Here is a 20,705-nt window from a genome sequence, read left to right as displayed (position 1 = left end):
AAAAGCTTACAAACTAGGAGGGGAGGCTGTCCCCGCTCATGGTAGAAGTAGGGAACCATATAAGGCAGATGTAATCAGGGGCTAAAAATAAGTAGTCAGAGCTTGCCGGGAGAGGGGGAGCAGGGGACGGGGATGGGGCCCTGGGGCTGGTGAGCATGACCAAGTTAGCAAGAGAGGGGCCAGGAAGCTTTTGTGGGGCTGAGTTAGGTGTTGGTTCCTATATTATTTTCCTGGGGCTGCCATAACAAATGACTCCAAACTGGGTGGCTTCAAACAACAGAAATGTATTCTCTGCCAGTCTGGAGGCCAGTAGTCTGAAATCAAGGTGTGGGCAGGGCCGCGCTCCCTCTGGAGGCTCCTGGGGAGGATCCTTCCTGCCAGCTTCTGGTGGGTCCGCAGGCCTAGGCCTTCCTTGGCTGGTTGGTGCATCTCTCCAATCTGTGCCTCTGCCCTCACATGGCCTCTTCTCTGTGTGTCTCCTCCTCTTTTTTTTTTTAATATATATTTTTTAAAAATTAATTTAATTAATTAATTAATTTTTGGCTGCATTGGGTCTTCGTTGCTGCACACTGGCTTTCTCTAGTTGCAGTGAGCGGGGGCTAATCTTCGTTGAGGTGCGCGGGCTTCTCATTGCGGTGGCTTCTCTTGTTGTGAAGTACGGGCTCTAGGAGCGCGGGCTTCAGTAGTTGTGGCACATGGGCTCAGTTGCTCCACAGCATGTGGCATCTTCCCAGACCAGGGCTCGAACGCGTGTTCCCTGCATTGGCAGGCAGATTGTTAACCACTGCGCCACCAGGGAAGCCCTCTCCTCCTCTTATAAGAGCACCAGTCGTTGGATTCAGGGCCCACCCTAATCCAATATAACCTCATCTTGACTACTTACCTCCACACAGACCTTATTTCCAAATCATGTCACATCCTGAGGTTCCCGATGGGACGCTCTTCAACCACTACGGTTCCTTAGCCCTGGACCCAGGCTGCTGAGCAGTTACTGGCTATGAACAGATTGTTCTCGTCTCTCTCCCAGGTGGTCACACCTGTTTCCTTGGTCCTCTCTCGGGCCCCACTGCCTACGCGATTGCACCAGCGGCTAATCTGGAGCTCTGCTGACACTCCCTGGACAAGTGTGTTGAATGAATGGATAGACAGCTGGCCAGGGGCAGGGGATTCCAGGAGCAGCACCTAGCCTAGCGGTGGTGCTCGGGAGGACAGTGGGGAGAATTTTCCAGGAATAGGCACGTGCTGAGGGCAGGGGGTCTGGTTTCTGGCTGGTCGTGTGATGGGGAGAGCGGTGAGCTGAGAACCCAGAAACTCTCCTGGGGAGTGAGCGCCAGCACCCAGCCCCGCACTGTCTCCTACGTGCTCGGCAGGGGAGGAGCAGGGTGCAGGCCCCTCCTACTACTCTGCAGACGCCACTTGGAGAAGGAACTTCCCGGTGACCCTCTGACACCATCCACGAGGGGTCCACCTCTCGGCCTCTGCCTTCCTACGCTCTCCTTGCCGGCAGGAGCCCCTAGCTGGAAGGTGTCTGGGTCTCCTCACAGCGGAGTTACGGGTCCCCAACCCAGAGACTGGGGTGTCGGCCAGCTCTGGGAGCTGGTGACTGTCTCTGTGGCGCTCTCTGTGGCTTGTCCTGGCTCTGGAGGAGCGCAGGGGTGGGGGCAGGTCTCCAGGGGCCCCTCGCCTTTCCAGAAATGCTCACCAGTGAATCCAGTTTGCACCCAAAATGCCTTACCCCCCCTACCCCAGGAGCTCCTACGATGAGCCCCCGGGGTCCACATCCCTGCCTGGCACTGAAACTCTGCCGCCAGGAAGCGAGTTCTCTCTTCCTGCCTGCCCGCCGCCCCTCCAATTAGCTGCTATTTCTTTAAGGGGAGGATCTTTATATTTAGGAATCCAGATCGTGGTTATCACAGCAACCTCCTGAGCTGGTAAGGCAGATACTCCTAGGACCCTTTGATCACAAAATAATAGGACTGGGCAGGTAAAGTGACCCCGCCCATGGGTACTTCTCTGGTTCTGAATCCTGGTCCTGAATCTCCTGTCTTCTGGAACTTTGAACTTCCTGAGTTAAGGGAAGGCCTCATGTTTTGCCACCATCCATCCATCCATCCACTGGCTGTTCAGGTGCTGGGATACAAAAATCTCTGATAGACAGGAAACCAGATAAGTTATCTAGTTCATTAGACATTTATAGGTGCAGCTGAGAAAGAGACTAGGATGGAAAGAGGGGAAGGTGGGTTGGGAGGTAGCCTCACCAGGGTGGCCAGGAGGCCTGGCAGAGAAGGTGACCAGAAGCCAAGACTCAGGGAAGGAGGGGAGAGAGCTAGGCAGTTATGTGGGGAGCATTCCCAGCAGAAAGCACAGCACAGGGAGGAAGGGGGGCCTGACGCTCCCCGGAAGAGTGAAGCAAAGAGACAGAGATGGGTGGGGGTGGGCAGCGTTGGAGGGTGTGTGCAGAGGGGGGCAAGGGGCTCAGGAAGGGGCTGTTCCACAGCCCAGGTGAGAGACAACAGCACCTGGGGCCAGTGCTGGTGGGGGCGGGGGGTGAGGTGGGGGAGAAACAGTTAAATTGAGGATAGATTTTGAAGGTAGACAACAGATTCAACTAAGGTTTTGGAGAAAGAAAAGAATTGTAGATGCTTTGTGTGTTTTTTTTTTTTTGGCTGAGCCCTGGGATCTTAGTTTCCTGCAGTGAAAGTGCCACATCTTAACCACTGGACCTCCAGGGATGTTCTAATGCTTTATCTTTTTTAATTTTAATTAATCAATTAATTAATTGATTTATATTTATTTATTATTTTTGGCTGTGTTGGGTCTTCGTTGCTGCGTGCGGGCTTTCTCAGTGAGCGGGGGCTACTCTTCGTTGCGGTGCACGGGCTTCTCATTGCGGTGGCCTCTCGTTGTGGAGCACGGGCTCTAGAGAGTGAGGGCTTCAGTAGATGCAGCACATGGGCTCAGTAGTTGTGGCTTGCGGGCTTTAGAGCGCAGGCACAGTAGTTGTGGCGCAGAGGTTTAGTTGCTCCACGGCATGTGGGATCTTCCTGGACCAGGGCTCGAACCCGTGTCCCCTGCATTGGCAGGCGGATTCTTAACCACTGTGCCACCAGGGAAGCCCCATTTTTGGAACAGCTTTATTGAGATATAATTAATATACTCTACAATTTGCCCATTTAAAGTGTACAATTCAATAGTTTTTAGTATATTCACAGAAATGTGTAACTATCAGCACAGTCAATTTTAGAATATTTTTCTTCACCTCAAAGAGAAACCCCTGTGTCCGTCAGCAGTCACCCCACCCCCTACCCTGTTCCACCCCTGCCCAGCCTCCCATCCCCTGGCTGCCACTAATCTGCTTTCTGCCTCTGTGGGTTTCCCTGTTCTGGACATTTCATGTAAATGGAATCATGCAATGTATACCCTCCCCCCTTGGCTTGACCTTCCTCCCTAAACTCCTCTGAGCAGACCTAGTGGCAGGGGCTCCTGGGGGTGAGATCTGCTAAGGATGACGCCTCACCCCTGAGCTGGCATGGTGGGGGGAGAGCTGTGGAGCTGGGCAGAGCTGCTGGCGGTGCCAAGGTGAAGGGGCTGCGGTGGTCGGGGCATGCAGGCCGGTGTGCGAGGCCCTTCCGAGCCGTGGAAACATCAGCTCTGATTGCTGGACAAGCAAAGTGCCGCTGAGGGGGAGCTGGAGCTGCTCTCCCTTGTCTCTGGGACAGCCAAAGCAGTGTCCCCGAGGCCTCAGTCTTTCCTGAAGGGCTCACTGTTTTGCTCCTTGTGTTCACTGGTCTTAAGGACGGCGGTGAGGCCACGTGGGCAACTCGAGTGGCCTATCTCCCATCGTGCTGCCGGTTCCCAGAGCGGGGAAGGGCCCTCACCCGTTCTCACACAGATGTGGCCCCTGATATGCCTTTGCACTGGGGTGAAGTGCAGGGTCACCTCACTTCAACAGCTGGATGGGAGGGGCCTGGGAGGCAGAAGACAGGGAGGCGAGTGTGGCCGTGGAAGTTTCTGGGTGAGTCAGGGCTGCCTGGAAGTGGGAGTCAGTGGCCGCAGGAGTTAGCCTGGGGCTGAGGAGGCCGAGGTCTGGGCCCGGGAGTGTTGGTAGCTCAGGTCTGTTCCTGACCCAGGCCAGCGGGAACCACGGAGAGCTGGGCCACCCCCAGGCGCCCACAGCTCCTTGTCTGAGCTGCTTCCAGCTGAAAGAAGGGGAGAAGGACCCCGGGCAGAAAGACCTCGCCTGGCCCACTGACTGATCCCCAGAAACAGGGGGTTGAGGGGAGTAGGGTGCAGGTGAGCCAGCTTGGTTCCTGTCCAAAGCTCGTTCTGTTTTTGGCCTGGCATCTTTGCTCTTCTAGGAAATTATTATTATCATACTTGACATTCATAGAATGCTTTTTTTTGGCCATGCGACTTGCAGAATCTTAGTTCCCCGACCAGGGATTGAACCTGGGTCCCGGCATTGAAAGCGCCGAGTCCTAACCACTGGACCACTGGGAAATTCCCTGTAGAATGTTTTTAAACATCGTCTGATGTTTAAAATACCCTGAAGGGGTTGGCAAAGCAGGTATCATTTTCTGCGTTTTATGGGTGAATGGAGCTGGGTGTGGGGAGTGAGGGGCAGCCCATATACTAACCTGCATGGCGGTGAGGAAGGAAGGCTCCAAGGAGCAGAGCCCAGCTCTCCTGGCTTCTAACGGTGTACAGAGAGACCAGTCTGGCTCTGGGTCTCGCGGCAAAGGAAAGCCCTGAGATGTGGGCCTGGCCCAGGAAGGTGTCAGATCTGGTTCCTGAGCTCGAGAACCAAACCAGCTTCCTCCCACTTCCCTGGCTCGGGGAGGCGGTGGGTCTGTGTCATTGCTCCCCCACCCCTGCCAAGCCCATGACAGCACTGACCTGAACCCAAGGCGTTTATCTGACCGCGACCTTGGGGAGCCACACTCCTTTAGCCCCCAGTGGGTTGCTCCCTGCCTGGTACCCCAAAGTTAGACCATCAGCCCTCCCAGAGGTGGTCCTCGAGCTCCCAGGGAAGTTGTTTCTTCGGGTGAGGAGGTGGAGGTGGGGGAAACCACCCACCTGCCTCAGGCTGTCTCAGAATCCAACTTGCATCCCTCCCTCCTTCCTTTTCCCTCCCACCCACCTCGGCCCCTCTGAATGGAGGAAGCATTGCCAACGACTCCTGCAAGAATCTGTGCTCACTTCAGGCAGGGAAAGGTGAGCATCCCTTTAATGATCGAGTCACACCCAGGGCTTAGGGCTTAATGTTTTGATTCTTCCAAAGGTACTTGCCTTTTGAAAGTGAGTGCTCACCCATATTCATGAATCCTCCGGGCGTCAGTACTGAGCACGTGTGTACACCATGGCTGTGGGATCCCGGGCGATTTCTCTGTGTACCTCCCAAACCAAGAATTCCCGGGAATTAGGGGTGGGGAAGGGGGATGGAGTTATTCTGTCAATCTCTGGACTTTATGGGTTAAAAACAATTGTCTTGAAGTCTTGAACATCCTTTTCAAAGGGAGGAAGAAGAGGGTAGGCAGAGAAGTCGCTGTCCGTCTGAGGCTGACTCACCCCCTCTCATTTCGGGGTGGGCAAGGGAGTGGCCAGATGCTGGGACAGCTCAAGAGACTCGGAATTGGTGGAGAGCTGGGTTCCAGAACCAGCCCACTGCTAACTAGCCTAACTAGCCCTGTGGTCTTGGGATAATCACTTATCAGAGTTTTAGGATCCTGATCAGTGAAATTAAACCAGTTTGTCTGTGAGGAGGTCCCTTTTGACCCCCATCCCATGGTTCCCACTGACAGCTGCCACATCGTTGTGTCCTATCCCCTGGGTGAATTATTTTGGGGCTAGAGTCCAGCCCGGGAAAAGCTGTCATGGTGGGATTAGCCTTGACTTTAGGAGCTTGGCCAGGAAGCCAAAGAACCTTCCGAGAATGGCTGCCTGGTCTCCTTGTCTGGGGGTAGGAGAGAGGGGCCCACAGAACGGTGAGGGAGAGGGTCTCAGGGTCCCAGGAGGAGGTAGGCACTTCCCTCCTAAGTTCCTTTTCAGCATCAGCGTCTGTAAAGCCATCTGAAGACTCATCCAAGAGGTGAAGAAACAAGGGGCCCTGAGCAGTGAACATTTACTCTATAAATAAGGCCAAGAAAAAATGTGATGCCAGGGGGGTCGCTGCCATTGGCTCAGTCCAGGAGCGCTCAGGGACAGGATCTAGAACACGGAGGGGTTGGGCTGCCGCTCTGGCCTTGTGAACTTTGATTCTGAAGTGCCCTCCACTGCACCTCAGGCACCGCAGATGAGACGTCCAAGTGTCTGGGCAGAGGACAGCCTGGTGAAAGACGGGGGACTACCTGGACGACCAGACCACTATTCCTGACTCCCGGGGACAGGTGTGTCCAGAGGTAGAAGTGGAAAGTGATTGTACCACGAGGACTTTTTTTTTTTTAACTGATGACGCATCTGCATCATCATGTATGAGTAACGGTGTAGTCTACCTGTGTGTGACTTTGGACTCAATGGTTTCAGTTCAAACGGATGAGAAGTCACGTCAACAGATGCTTGGAAACATGCGCTAAGGAGACTTGGAAGGTTGGAACTGAGTCTACATTCTGGTCCATGAAGAGGTCGGCCAAAGCAGGTCAACCAAACAAAAGATCTTGGGTGTTGACCTCTCTTCTCCCAAGGTCCAGTTCCAAACTTGAGACAGACTCCCTGACACTTGGTACTGAGGGTGACCCAGAGCAGGGATTCTCAAACTTTGGTGTTCATTAGAATCACCTTGTGAAACACCCAGATTCACACTGACCCAACCCTAGAGATGGGGCATCTGTGCCGGGAAAGCCCTGCAGGGCTCGGATGCCACTTGTTGTGGTCCAGAGAGCTCAGCTTTGTTTCTTGGCCTGAGTGCTAGCCCAGCCCTGGATGGCCTGTTGAGCCAACACTTGACTTTGCTGTGTCTGCTTCCTCATTTCAAGAGAAGTTAATAATCCTTGCTTTCCCTGCCTCAGAGGACTGCTGGGGGGGATGAAGAACATGAAGTTACTTGGGGAAGTATGAAGTTCTGTGTGAAGGTCAGATGTCATCTAGCTCTGTGCTGGGTGCATGTTGATCAGCAAAGTGGAAAGGTGCTGTGATGGGGGTCTTCTTGGGCTGCTGGAGAAAATGATCAAGAGGAGGAATTTTTAGGGAAAAGGCAGGGGAGGCAGGAGAGTTGTTGTCAACCACCCCACCCCACCCGACTTAGGCAGTGGGACAGAGAGACCCAAGGAGAGCTGCTGGGCAGGAAGTACCAAGGGGGTGGCTGAACCCCAGCTCCTTCATCTCCCCTCACCCACTAGGCCCTTCCATGGAACGCTAGCATCTCATGGGGTGTGGTTTGCAAACCATGTGGGAGCAGAAAGAACTCTAGACTGAGGGCCATGAACTTGGGCTCTGTCCCAGCTCTACCCCCTGATCTTGGGCAAGTCTCTAAAGCTCCCCAGCCAGAGCTTCCTCCTCTGCAGTGGACTCACCAAGTCCCCTGGCAACTCCGCAGTAACCTGAGTCTGTACAAAAGTGTTTGGGAAGAGTTAGGAGCTGGAAAAAAGTCCCGTGTTTGGTGGTGGAGAGAGGAGAGAGGAACTGAGCCTGGGGTTCCTGCTAAGGCTGTGGGAGGGTGGGGGAGCAACTGAATGGTTGACGCCCCCACCCCCCAGAGAAAGGCTGATGGCAGAGGGGGTGTCAGGAGAGAAAGCAGAGCCAGTTTATGCTGTGCTTTGCCTGGGGCACCAGCCTGTCAGGCTCAGGGGCCTTCCCATGATCGCCGAGGCTGAGCTGGGGACTTGCTATTCACGTACCCTGTCCAGGGCCCAGGCGGCTGCCTTGACATTAGCACATACAGTGCGGTACTACATGTCCTGGGGTAGACTGAGCCTCATCTTACCAGGCTCTCACACTGGCCAGCATGTCCTGGGTCCTCTGCGTCCCCCACCCCTCCTCCAGGGCCACTAGGGGGCTTCAGCAAGACCCTAGGGAGGCCAGGGTGGGTGGTAAGACACTGGGTTTGATTTCACAGAATTGAACTGAGTTTAACTGGAGTCTCTTGAAGCCTCTGACTGCCTCCTGGAGGAGAGATTGGGCCCAATGGCACAGCTGCTTCCTGGGGATTGAGCTCTGGGGACCCAATGGCATGGCTTGTTCCATTGAGAGACTTTCTGTCAGAGAAGTTATTTTTAGCCTAGGAAGGAAGGTCACAGGGCATGAAACCATTACCCTGGGTTTTTTTTCACTCCAGATTGCTTAGTGGAAGGGCAGGGGCAGCTTGGCACTAAGTCATAAAACCCAGGGAAGAGCATGGATGTAAATGTGTGTACACACATATACCCACTTGACTTCCTGTCCAGGGCCCAGGCGTGGAAATACACAACAGTGCGAAGGTCACGTATACCTCCAAAGTCTGGGGTCCTTATCTCCCTTCAGAGGATGCAGCTCTCTCACCCCAACCAGGACAGAGGGTGTTTTGACAATATTAGAAATGCCACAGGCAGTCAGACCCACAGTCTGTTCAGCCCGGTATCACCACCATCATCAACACCATCAAAATCACTACCACCATTATCATCATCACCACCATCATCACCATAATCAACACCATCAAAATCACTATCACCACCATCATCATCAACAACATTAATAGTAGAGGGTGACAGGGCCTGTTGGAAAGGGCTGGATTCCCTAGAGGAGAATCCTTGACCACTGCTATTGCAAGGTCAGATGCAAAGCCCTGGTGACCCATCCAATTTGGGAGCCTCCAGTGGGCACGTGAGTGGGGAGGGGCCAAGAGCAGAAGCCTTGGGGTCAGGATAATTTGGCTAAGCAGAGGTTTGCAGCTTTGGCTGCATGTTAGAATTACTCCCCAATATTTTTTTTTGGGGGGGTAAAGTTCTGATGCTGGGGCTACACCCTGGACTAATTCAATCAGAACCTCTGAGGAGGGGGAGAGGAGTAGGATCAAGAACCAGGTGATTCCAATATACAGCCAGTGTCAAGAACCACTGGTTCAGAGGCAGTTTTCTGAGCTCATGTAGACTGTGCTTCTCAAACTGTAATATGCAACAAATGAATTGTTAAAATGCAGATTCTGATTCAGTGGTTCTAGGCTGGGGCCTGAGAGTCTGCATCTCTACAAGGCTCCCAGGTGATGCTGATGCTGCAGGGGCCTGGACTACACGCTGAGTAGCGCGGGGGAGTGGGGGGGAGTAGGATGGGGTAGGGGGCAGGGTAGAACCCTTCTGTAGGGTCAGGCAATCTCCTTGTCAGCTCTGGAGTTAAATGGCCTCAGCCAGTTGCTAGCTGTGTGATGTTGGGCAAGGCATTCAGTGCCTCTGATTCCAGTCCTCTCATCTGTAAAATGGGGATGAGTAAGACTTGTTTTACAGAAGTAAGCAAGTTGAGTAAGATCAAGTAAGTTCATGTTTTATACATAAAGTGCTCAAGCATTGCCTGGCACACTGAATAATTGTACAAATGTATCTCACATATATCTTGCTGCTCAGAGGCCTGTCAGTCTCTTGGGTTAAACCAAATTCCTGCCATAAGATTTTTTTCCAGAGGTTGTCGGGGTGGGTGGGGGGGGCGCGTGGGGGGGGGAGATAGAGATGCAAGCAAAGGAATCAGGACTTACAGGTATTCAGGTGGTAATGAAAGAAAATTTTAATGAGTAACCTCCAGCTCCCCCACTAAGGGACCAGGAATTCCTATTGTACCCAAATCTCCCCATGGACATCTTCATAGCACTTTCTGGGGGTCAGGCAGGGTCCCAGCTCTGGGAACAGAGGGAGGATTAAGCCTTGGTTCCTGCAATCCAGGAGCCAGAGAGGGCGCATGCAGGGAGGGGTGAGGTACCAGCGGGAAGGGGTTCTTCTATGCGCCCCTCAACACAGCGTAGCATGGAAGGCCTGGGCAAGGAGCAGGCAGTTCTGGGTTCCACTTGCCCTCTAGCCGCCTGGTGTCTTGGGCAAATCAAAGACTTTCTCTAGACCTTCACCTCTGAAACCTGGCTGACAGTAATAAGGGAGGTGAATGTGGTCACAAATGTGAAGGTTGTTGGGGGAAGTGTTATATCAACATGTGGGCTCCTTTATAATAAAAGGCACCCAAACTTCCCATCCTTCTGAATTTGATAGCAGGTTGTATCTGTGAGGGTTAATGAGAAAATATTTGTTCCTGGCCCCTGGTGTCTTCCCCAGCTTTCAGGGAACAAGGGGGTGGGTACCCTGAGGCAGAAGGGGTAGGTACCCCCAAGAAGTGGCTTTTCTTTGTGGGAGGCAGAGCTGGGCCTGAGAGAGGAGGCGCTGTACCCAGCAGGGAGGAGGGATGGTGCTTCCTCAGAAAGAGTCCTGTGAATCAAGGGAGACCCAGGGATGTCTCAGCTACCCTGAGGCAGGGCACCCACGGTCCCGTCCCCTCATCCCCATGTGTTGGCGATGTTCCCCCTCTGTGGGTCTCCTCCTTAAACAGGTCCCAGCCTGGTGGGAGGGGGCAGAAGCGTTAGGCCCCACCCTCCCTTTTGACCCCATTGTCCAAATAAATCACACTTGTCCCTTGACAGAAGCATCTGACACAGACTGGGCCCCTTCCTGCCCTCTGCTTTGCTCTCCCAGTGCCCTTGGCTGTCCCGGTAAAGCTCTGGGCCCTTAGAAGGGGATCCCCTCAGGAGGGGTTCACTAAGTCCACCAGGAAGCCCAGGCCTGCCCGTTTTGGGTATCTCTTCCTCCTCAGGCCATGTCCCCTCTAATCTTAGGTAGAGAGGCCAGCAAATGCCTGCCCTTAAGGGGACAGAATTGGATGTGTGACTTAAGGTTGAGAGCCACAAGTAATCCCCTAAGTGCTCTGCCCCTTAACCTAAGAGGATCTGGCCAGCACACACCTGTTTTCACTACTTTGCTGGTAGCAATATAAAAAGCACGCTGGTTAATGACTCTAGGAACTGACAAGGGGTGGGGTGGACATGCATCTGTCCTATCCTGGAAAGATCTCCGGGTAAGCCAGGCTGCACGTGCCTGCCCGCAAGGCTGAGGAAGGGCTGGAAGGGCTCGCCCAACTTCCATCCCCACGGGGAGGCTGGAGAGGCAGGGTCAGGGGCGGGGCTCGGGGTGGGTCAGCTGCTCGCTCTGAGCCACGGCTCCCAGCAAGAGGGAGGCTGTGCCGGCCACGCAGGGCGGTTATGAAGACCAGGGAGGGAGGAGCCCCAGAGTCCCGCTGGTCCACACCGCTCTCCTGGAGACAGGAGCTAGGCTGAGTTAGACTTTTGAGAAGCAAAGCGAGTGCCAACCCCTTGACATTTACCAATCGTGTTCTAATCATCTAGAACTGCAAGTTTCCGCTTCGGGTGGCACAGAAGATGTTGGCAGTTTGTTGGAGAATCATTTCTCTGCTGGAGACGCATGTCTAGAGGAGAAGGAAAGGGCGCTTCAGGCAGAAGCGGCCCCTGGAGAGACGAACCTGCTCCTTCACCCCACAGATGGCAGGGAGGCTGGGGGCTCTGAGAAGACAGCCGCCGGGGCCCCCGCCACCAACGGCCTGGGCTCTGATCCCGAAGCCAGCCTCTGCAAAGCCTCAGCCTCCGAGTCAGCTTCCCCCGGGGAACCTGCGGGGTCCGGGGAGGAAGATACGGGCCCGCCTGGAGGAAGCGCCCTTCCCCCAGGAGGGGAGGCGGCGCCCGGGGAGGAGGGGGCGCCAGAGCTCAGCTCAGGAGAGGGCCCAGGACAGGAGGCGGAGGGACAAGCTGGGAGTGGCGAGGTCCCCGAGGAAGCCGCGGAGGCGCTAAGGGACGACCCCGCGCAGGGAGCAGCAGCAGGGCCCCCAGAGCCTGAAAACTCAGGGGACTCTCCCAGCAAGGAGGTCGAGACAGGAGGGGAGGGCAGCCCAGGGCCCGGCCCGGAGCCAGAATTGCCAGATGGAGTCGCGGACTTGGACGCAGAAGCCGCAGAGGGGGCGGAGGACCAGGGGGAGCCCAGCCCCAGCCCAGCGTCGGACGCGCGCGCAGAGGTGGGGGGCGCGCAGGAGGACCGCCCCGCAGAGGGGATCCCCGAGGACGATGAGGACGCGGCCTCCTACGAAGAAGAGGGGGGCGAAGAATCCGAAGAGGACAGCGGCGACGGGTCTAGTTCGGAAGAATCAGGGGGCGCCTCGGAGGAGGAAGAAGCCGGGGAGGAAGTCGGGGAAGGACCCCAGGAAGCGGCGGGAAGCTCGAGCAGTGGGGAGGAGGGGCCCCGACCAAGCGCTGAGGAGTCGCACGCGGGGCCCGAGGGGGCCGAGGCGCAGGAGCCCAAGGAGGAGGGGCCTCAGGGTAGGGGATCCCAGGGCTGCTCCGGGCACCTCCGCGGGGGTGGCGGGGGTGGGGGTGGGGCGTGGCGGCTGCGGTCTTCCCGGAGGTCTTGTGTGTAGGGGCAGGCAGGGACCCACATGGCGGGAGAGCCCCCAGCCAGCCCCGGGTTCGTGGGGTGGAGGCCCCATGGGGGTTGCCCGGCCCTCGGGGTGCCTTCGGGCTGTTCATTAGCCGCTTATCCCCAATTCGGAGGGACCCTGGAGAGCCCAGAGGAACCTGATCACGTTATAGGCCATCAGAAACTTACCGGTTAAAGTCCCTCAATGCACTTTAACACAGACCAGTGCCTTAACCCAAAGGACCGGGTTGGGGTGGGGGGCATAGTGGCAGGATTTGAGGCCCGGAGGCAGGCTGGTGGATGTGAGGGGGCACTGCGGGACCATGTTGGTGGGCTAGCTCCTGGGGTCTCCCCTTGAAGACTAGGCCATGTTAGGGTGGTGATAAGAAACCTCAGGCTGTCTGTGACACTAATGTCCCACAGATGTCCGTCCACCTGGAGCAGCAGCAGCCTTGCTTGCTCTCTGGGCCGGGGAACAGGGAGGGGGGCTGGGCAGGGCCAAAGCTGCTGGGCAACATTGGAGGCTGCAGCATCCTAGGGAGGTGTGGCCTCATCCACCAAGTACACTGACCTGAACCAAGAACTGGCTTGTAGGATGGAGGCACTGGGGTCAATCTTCACTTTCCAACACAGGTTTCCTTGCAGAGCTTAGTTTCCACACCTGTCAGGTACTCGCACTGGGGGAGCAGGCCCCTCCCCTTTCCCTGGCCTCCTAGTTCTGGATCTGATCTCAGAAAGAATCACTCTCTTGAGGTGCCGCATGAGGCACATTGATTCTTCTCTTCTCCCTTCCCTCCTGGAACTGGTCTCCCCCTGCCCCACAGGCCAAGTCTATCCTCCTTCTATCACCTAAAATCCTTTGTGCAATCAGCCCCTATAGAAACAGCTGTGATGTTAGAGGCCCAGGAATGTGAGCACCCCTCCCTGGAGCCTCAGGTGGTCACAGACATCTCTTGCTGGGTCAGAAGCAGCAGTGCTCCCGCCTCTCCCTCCCCCCTCCCCACTCTGCTCCCCAAGACTCCCTGTAGCAGCTCTTCCTGATAAAATGCTCACTTAACCAGGCCAGTGGTTCTCTTAGAACCCAAAATACAGACTCCTATAAATCACTCCTCTCAGGAAGTTTTCTAACTCCCCCTGCTAAGACTTCGTAGGCACACTTCTTAGGCCCTCCTAGCTTCTGGAATCTTTCCTTCCATACCCACATCGCTGTCTGTAATTATATTACTTTCCAGGTTATTTCACCCCGTCTCCCCGCCAGACTGTAGAAAACTCCACAAGGGCAGAGCTGGGTCGGTTTTGGGCACCACGGCATTCACAATGCAGTGCTCCGTGCTTGGTGTATGTAGTAGGTGCTCAATCAACAGTTGTTGAATACCTAAAATGGATCGAGGAGCTTGACAAGTTGAGTTTGAATTTTAAAACTCCCTCCTAGAAACAGGGTTCCTTGCAGTTGAACCTGGCAAGGCTTGGTCAGCACTTGCTCACAACCCCGCCCTTGCCCGACTGGAGGGAACCTAGAGCCACTGGCTCCTAGTTCTGCCCTAACCCTGCTCTCTGCTTCTCTCCCCAGAAGAGGCGGAAGATGTGAGTGAGGAAGCCCCGCTGAGGGACCGCTCCCACGTTGAGAAAACTCTGATGCTAAATGAGGACAAGCCAACTGATGATTTCTCTGGTAACCAGGGGCAGAGGCTGGGAGGTGGGGGGGCTGGGGTGGTAGGGGTGGGGCGGGGGATGGGCTGTGTGGTGTGTTGGTGGGGAGCTGAGCTGGGCTGGGCTGTGAGAGCCCTGTGGCCAGCGGCCACGAAGCGCCTGGCGGGACATGGCTGCAGCTCCGAGGCCATCAGGCACCCCAGGGAGGAGGAGCGCCCTGGAGATGGGGGGCTTCATGGAGAAGGCATCCAAGGCTGGGGGGCTCTGGGTTGGCGGGGAGGAGGAAAGGCGATCCAAGCAGAGGGACCAGCGAAAGGGTGGAAGGCAAATCCCAGTGCTGCTGCCTGGGGACGGTGCAGCCTCCAAGTCATGGCCAGGGAGGGCTGTTCATCACTTTGGCTTTGATTTTTTCAGTTGATAAAGCCCTTTGGTGTCCAGTATTTCATTTCATCCTTGTAATAACCCAAGGCTTTCAGCAGGGCTTACTGTCTCCTCTTAATAGATGAGCTGGTGAAAGCTCAGAGCAGGGCAGGGCTTTGCTCTGGCACACAGCTGGGGACGGGCAGCTCACGGGCAGGGTCTGGAAAGACTGACCCTCGGTGGCCCCATGTTCTTCCCTCCCTGTGCCTCACCCCACGAGCCCCTTCTCCCTGGAGCCACACTCTTCTCAAGAAGATACTTGGGATGTCTGAATCCTCCCAGGGGCACCGAGGATGCGGTGAAAGGTGCAGGGCTGGGGTGGCCATGCCTCCTTGCCCTCTAAACCTAAGGCAAGCATGAGTAGAGTTTGTGGGGGCAGAGAGAAGGAGATGGGGTTCCCATCTGCCATAGAGAGGGCCTTCAGGTAGCTGCAGGCTGAGGCGGTGCTTCTGGACACACTGTTGAGGGGAAGGAGAAGAGGATTAGGTTAAAAAAAAGCTCTGGAGGCTTTCAGGCGTTGGGGGGATGCCTTTCGGTTTAAAGATTTCTGAGGGTTGGGATGTGCACCAGCTCCCCCCAGGAACACTGATGTACTGCACGGCCCCTGCTCCCCACCAGGCGGGGCCAGAGCCGCGCTGGGGAGTGAGATGGATCACAGCGGTGAAGCCGCCTGGTGAAGCCCCTGCCTGACCCTTGCCCTTCTCTGCCCCCAGTGGTGCTGCAGCGGCTTCGAAAGATCTACCACTCATCCATCAAGCCCCTGGAGCAGTCTTACAAATACAATGAGCTTCGGCAGCACGAGATCACAGGTACCTCTAGTGTCTGGAGGTCGGAGGTCCCGCCTATACCTCTGACTGTCCACACTTCCCTGAACCCTCAAGGGGAGTTCTCCTGAGTTCTCAGGGAGGGGCAGAGACCTCAGTGGCACGAACCATCCTTTCCCAGCAGGTGTGCCCCTTAATTTGCGCAGGGCTTTATGGGAGAGCAAGTGTTTTCATCTGTGAGCATTCATGCAGGCAGTTTTGGTTTCCAAGGATGGAGATGCCAACTTCCATCCCTCCTGTGCTCAAGAGCCATGAAGGGCTCCCCATTCACATACAGGTCGTGTCTTCAGTCCCCTGATTGGCCTAGAATCCTTCCCTCCTCCTAATGGCTTCTCAACTCAACTTCCCCTGGGTCTGGATTCTTTCAAAAATTGATTTTCAAAATCATAAAAATAAGATATACTTGTTGCCAAAAAAGTTCTGTGCAAAATAGTATAGATTGAAAAATAAAAATCTCTTTCTTGATTTCCAGCCTCTCTAATTCCACTCCCAGAGACAGCTGCTGCTACGGTTTCTCATGAATACTTCCAGATATTGCTCTGCTTACATGAGCATATCCAAGGGTGTCTTTTCGTTTGTTTTACAAAGATGGGATCACACCACACAGCTGCTCTTTCTGGTCCTTGTGAACCCACCACCCTAAATAACATACCCTGCTGATGGACCACGAGGTGTTTGCCATGTTCTGTTTTTAAAGCGTTACAAACACTGCTATAAGTGTTATGTATTTCATGCAAGTATATTTGTAGGATACATTTTTTAAAGAAATGCTGGAATTCAATATTTTGATAGTTGTTGCTCAATTGCCTTAGGTTGTCCTCTGTGTACCCACAACCACAGGATAGTGTTCTTGTTGCCCCACAGCAAGGCCATTTTTAAGTGTTGCTTGTCTTGGAAACCTGTTAACAATGGCATCTAATTGCCATTTAATGGCCAGTGGTTTGCACGTCTCTTCCTATATTAGTTGGCTGTTTCTGTATCATCTCCGTGATGTTCCCAATGGCTCTACAGCGGATGGGGTGTTGTAGGGCCTACATTATTCCTGCTTTACAGAAGGTGGACCGGAGGCCCTGAGAGATGCTGGGCTACTCAGACCACACAGCTGGAATTAGGAGTGGTAACTTTCTCCTTCTTCCTGTTTCACAATTCCCTTGCAATCTTCTTCGGCAGGCGGCCCAGGGGGATGGTTTCTCTGTGGGGAGAGCATCTCAGTGTCCTGATCTCACTTTCCAGGCTCCCTCCTCTCCCCTCATCTCTCGCCAGTGCCAGGGCTCCTCTGTGCCCCTGGGCAGCCTCCTGTGTGACCTCCCTGCTGGGTCCCTCACTTGCAGCCTCCTGCGTGTGCCAGTGCCGCCCCCTGCTGCAGAGAGCGGGAACAGCAGCCGGGAAAGCCCTCTGGGGTGGTCTCCCGGGAGAGCTGGAAGGCCCAGTTCCCCTTGGTGTGGCCTGGGCCTGGGGAAAAAGGCTTCTTGTGGGATCTCTGTGGCTATAACTGGGGACTCCTGCCACCCCCAACCCCCAGCCCGCCAGTCCCTTCCTGTCCCCGAGCCAGGGGTTGACACCTAGCAGTGCGAAGGACTCACTGAGTGTCTTTACCAGCAGGGAGGAAGGGGCATGGCCTGGTACCAATTTCAGGTAATAAATATGTGCTCTCCCCTCACAAGACACCATCTTGGTCTCAGGGCTCAAGGAGGGGCTGTAAGTCAGCAGGAAGAAGCCTCTCACTGCCCCTTCCCCGAGCCCTGGAGAATTCTGCTTTTCCTGCTCAGGGACCCCAACTGGGGAAGCCCAGGCAGGGTGTTCTCCCCAACATGGGACAAGAACCCGAGAATTGCCGAGTCAGCGCTTGGTCTCGGACACTGGCAAATGTGCTGTGGACTTTGGAGACTAATATTTGAGACCGGCCCTGGAGCCTGGCTTGGGCTGAGCCTGAGGAGGGGTGTCGGGAGGTGCAGTTAAGGGGAGGCAGGCAGGGGACAGGCAGCGCCCGAGTCCAGACCATCCAAGGGTGTATAAGCCTCTTCTGTGTCCTTTGTTCGGTTACCAATCCAGATAGCGGCGTTGCAGCCTCTCCCCGCATGGCTGCTCTCTCCTGCCCCTTTTATGAACCGTTCGCTCCCAGATCTGAACCAGGAGGAGTTGACTTCAATTGATCCCTCCCACTCTGGGGCCGGTGTGCTGCGGATCTGTGCATGGCCCAAATGCTGTCTTCCCATGTCCTCTAACTGGGTCATTGCACTAACATAGCATGAGATGTGCCCCTGATGGCGACACGCTCTCTGGTCCAGGGTAGAATCCCACAACTCAAGATGGACTGTCTGGGACGCAGCGTGAAGAACCCTGTCCCTCCGCAGTAAGGAGCTTTGTGAGTTCACCTCCATGTCTCATCCCTGCTGCCCACAGATGGGGAAATCACATCCAAGCCAATGGTGCTGTTCCTGGGACCGTGGAGTGTTGGCAAATCCACCATGATAAACTATCTCCTTGGGCTGGAAAACACTCGCTACCAGCTCTATACAGGTAACAGTGAGACTTTCTTGTGTGATTGTTGGTATTTTAGTGTCATATGTAAAAAGCACTTTGAAGAATGAAAACATTCAGGGGATGTAATGTACAGCACAGGGAATATAGGCAACAACAGTGTAATAACTTTGTGTGGTGACTGATGGTAACTAGACTTATTGTGGAGATCATTTTGTAATGTATGAAACTATGGAATCACTCTGTCATACACCTGAATCTAACATAATATTGTAAGTCAATTATACTTCAATTAAAAAAATAAAATATGACAGATTAAAAAAAGAAAAAAGAAAAATTAAAATATTCATACTTGTCTTCAATATAATAATGAAGATTACATGCAAGAAACCAGCAGTTACGCCCATGTTCACAGAGCATTATTCACAATGGCCAAGAGCTATAAACAACCCAAATGTCCATCAATGGATGATGGATAAAAAACATGTGTTCCATCCATGCAGTGGAATATTATTCAGCCTTGAAAAGGAATGAATTTCTAATACATGCCACAGCATGGATAAACCTTGAAGACATTATGCTAAGTGAAATAAGCTAGGCACAAAAGGACAAATATTGTATGAGTTCACTTATATGAGGTCCCAGAGTAGTCAAATTCATAGAGACAGAAAGTGCAGAAGAGATTCTAGGGGCGGGGGGTGGGGGAATGGGAGTTAGTGTTTGATGGGGACAGAGTTTCAGTTTGGCAAGATGAAAATATTCTGGAGATGGATGGTGGTGATGGTTGCACAACAACGTGAATGTTCTTAATCCCACTGAACTGTATACTTAAAAATGGTTAAAATGGTACATTTTATGTTATGTATATTTTATCACAACTAAAAAAAAAGAAGCCACTGGGTTAGCAAACATAGTATCCAACGCCTGTGGCAAGCCCTCCGTGAAACATCTTGCTTGTCCATGTCCTTGGTGGTGGATCGCTTCCCCGGAGATGACTGTGTCCCCTCTGACCCCATGCTGTGTGTGCAGGCGCCGAGCCCACCACCTCCGAGTTCACGGTCCTCATGCACGGGCCCAAGCTGAAGACCATCGAGGGTATCGTCATGGCTGCTGACAGCGCCCGGTCATTCTCTCCCCTTGAGAAGTTTGGCCAGAATTTCCTGGAGAAGCTGATCGGCATTGAGGTTCCCCACAAACTTCTGGAGCGGGTCACATTTGTGGATACTCCAGGCATCATCGAGAACCGCAAGCAACAAGAAAGAGGTAATTTAACAATCATTTCTGAACAGCATGAGCGCTGTCTTAGAAAACTGTTAATATTTTAGACAGTGGATGGAAGGCAGACGTGGGAGAGGCTAGTGTTGTCCAAGACCAGGGGATGCATTCTTTGCTTCCAGCCCCTTCTTGTTGTCACCGTGGTGCCTCTTAGGTGTGGGGTACCTCATCCTTTTCCCTTCCCAAGGACTGATCAGGCTTGGAGGCCATCAGTGTTTTCCCAAGGGGAAGCCTGGTCTTCTCTGTCAGGAGCTCCTTGAGGTCTGTGCTGGGGCTGAGCTGCCTTTGGGAGGCCCAGGGTGTCTGGGTGATCAAGAGCCTGGACTCATTGGACCCCAGTCCCCATGTACTTGACCTCTGGCTAACTTGGATCTGGGTTAAACCTGACCTTCAACTCTTCCTAGTCCCAGTATCTGCTTTACCAGGCCTGCTTCAATAGAAGCCTGTCTCAGACTTTCCAAAGCTCTGCTTGCCTTCAGGTGGCAGGGAAGTGCCACTTAGTGTCACTACAACGCAGGGCCGTCTGCAGAGATGAGTCATAACGGGGCATTTGTAGGAATATATGACCAGATGGTGGATCTCAGTTTATGGTTATAACTCTCATTTTGGTTATAACCAGAACCCTGTTTTATAGCTAGTAATAACATTATCACTAATAATTATAATAATAAATTAGTCTTTATTGCACTCCTATAATGCATAGGATAATTTTATGCATTACTGATTGATCATTTTAGAAACATTTCAAGACAGGTATTCCTAGTCCTCTCATTTTGGAAATAAATTAAAGGAATTAGAATGTATGGAGCTGGCTGTGTGACAGCCTGGCAGTTTTAGTTTGGTGCTTTCCTAAATTTATAGCAACATCATAATCTTTATATCATCTTAGGTGTTACTGTTCTTCTTGTCATTTTGCAGCTAAAATGCTAAGGCTTAGAAGCATTTAACATTCAGCTGGCCAGTGGCAGAGCCCAAGTTCTAGTCCAGGTCTTGATGGCAGGTCCATGTTTCTTTCCCCTAAGTAAGGCACCTTCTCTTTTATTCCTTCTAATTCCCTGACTTTTTTCCTTCAACATCTTTGCCACTGCCCAGATCTTTTCAGACAGTGGGAAAATCTCCATTTGGAAAAAGTGTTTTGCTTTCCTGGAGCCTTGGATTCCATTGTGGATTAAAACAAGGATCAGGCCGTTCTTTTTTTTTTTCGGCCGTGCCACGCGGCTTGTGGGATCTTATTTCCCCATCCAGGGATTGAACCCTCAGCCTCAGCAGTGAAAGCACGGAGTGCTAACCACTGGACTGCCAGGGAATTCCCCAGGCCATCCTTTTTTAATAAAAATAAATAAATTTATTTATTTATTTATTTTTGGCTGCATTGGGTTTTCGTTGCTGCCAGTGGGCTTTCTCCAATTGCAGTGAGCGGGGGCTACTCTTCCTTGTGGTGCACTGGCTTCTCATTGCGGTGGCTTCTTTTTGTCGCGGAGCACAGGCTCTAGGCGCACGGGCTTCAGCAGTTGTGGCACGTGGACTCAGTAGTTGTGGCTCACGGGCTCTAGAGCACAGGCTCAGTAGTTGTGGCGCACAGGCTTTGTTGCTCCATGGCATGTGGGATCTTCCTAGACCGGGGCTCAAACCC

General features: G+C 53.6%; 1 protein-coding gene across 1 annotated transcript in view; it reads left to right on the top strand.

The window, feature by feature from the left end:
• Positions 1-20,705, top strand: part of SRL (sarcalumenin) — a 32,404-nt gene that overhangs the window by 8,192 nt on the left and 3,507 nt on the right. The window contains exons 2-6 of the mRNA XM_059898980.1: positions 11,345-12,325; positions 13,993-14,094; positions 15,206-15,301; positions 17,720-17,836; positions 18,827-19,060. Coding sequence (XP_059754963.1) covers positions 11,345-12,325; positions 13,993-14,094; positions 15,206-15,301; positions 17,720-17,836; positions 18,827-19,060 — 1,530 coding nt within the window. The remainder of the gene's footprint in view (positions 1-11,344; positions 12,326-13,992; positions 14,095-15,205; positions 15,302-17,719; positions 17,837-18,826; positions 19,061-20,705) is intronic.

The sequence above is a fragment of the Balaenoptera ricei genome, chromosome 15, assembly GCF_028023285.1.
Source record: "Balaenoptera ricei isolate mBalRic1 chromosome 15, mBalRic1.hap2, whole genome shotgun sequence".
Classification (NCBI taxonomy): domain Eukaryota; kingdom Metazoa; phylum Chordata; class Mammalia; order Artiodactyla; family Balaenopteridae; genus Balaenoptera; species Balaenoptera ricei.
The sequence above is the reverse complement of the archived record's forward strand: the minus strand, read 5'-3'. Positions and strand labels throughout refer to the sequence as shown.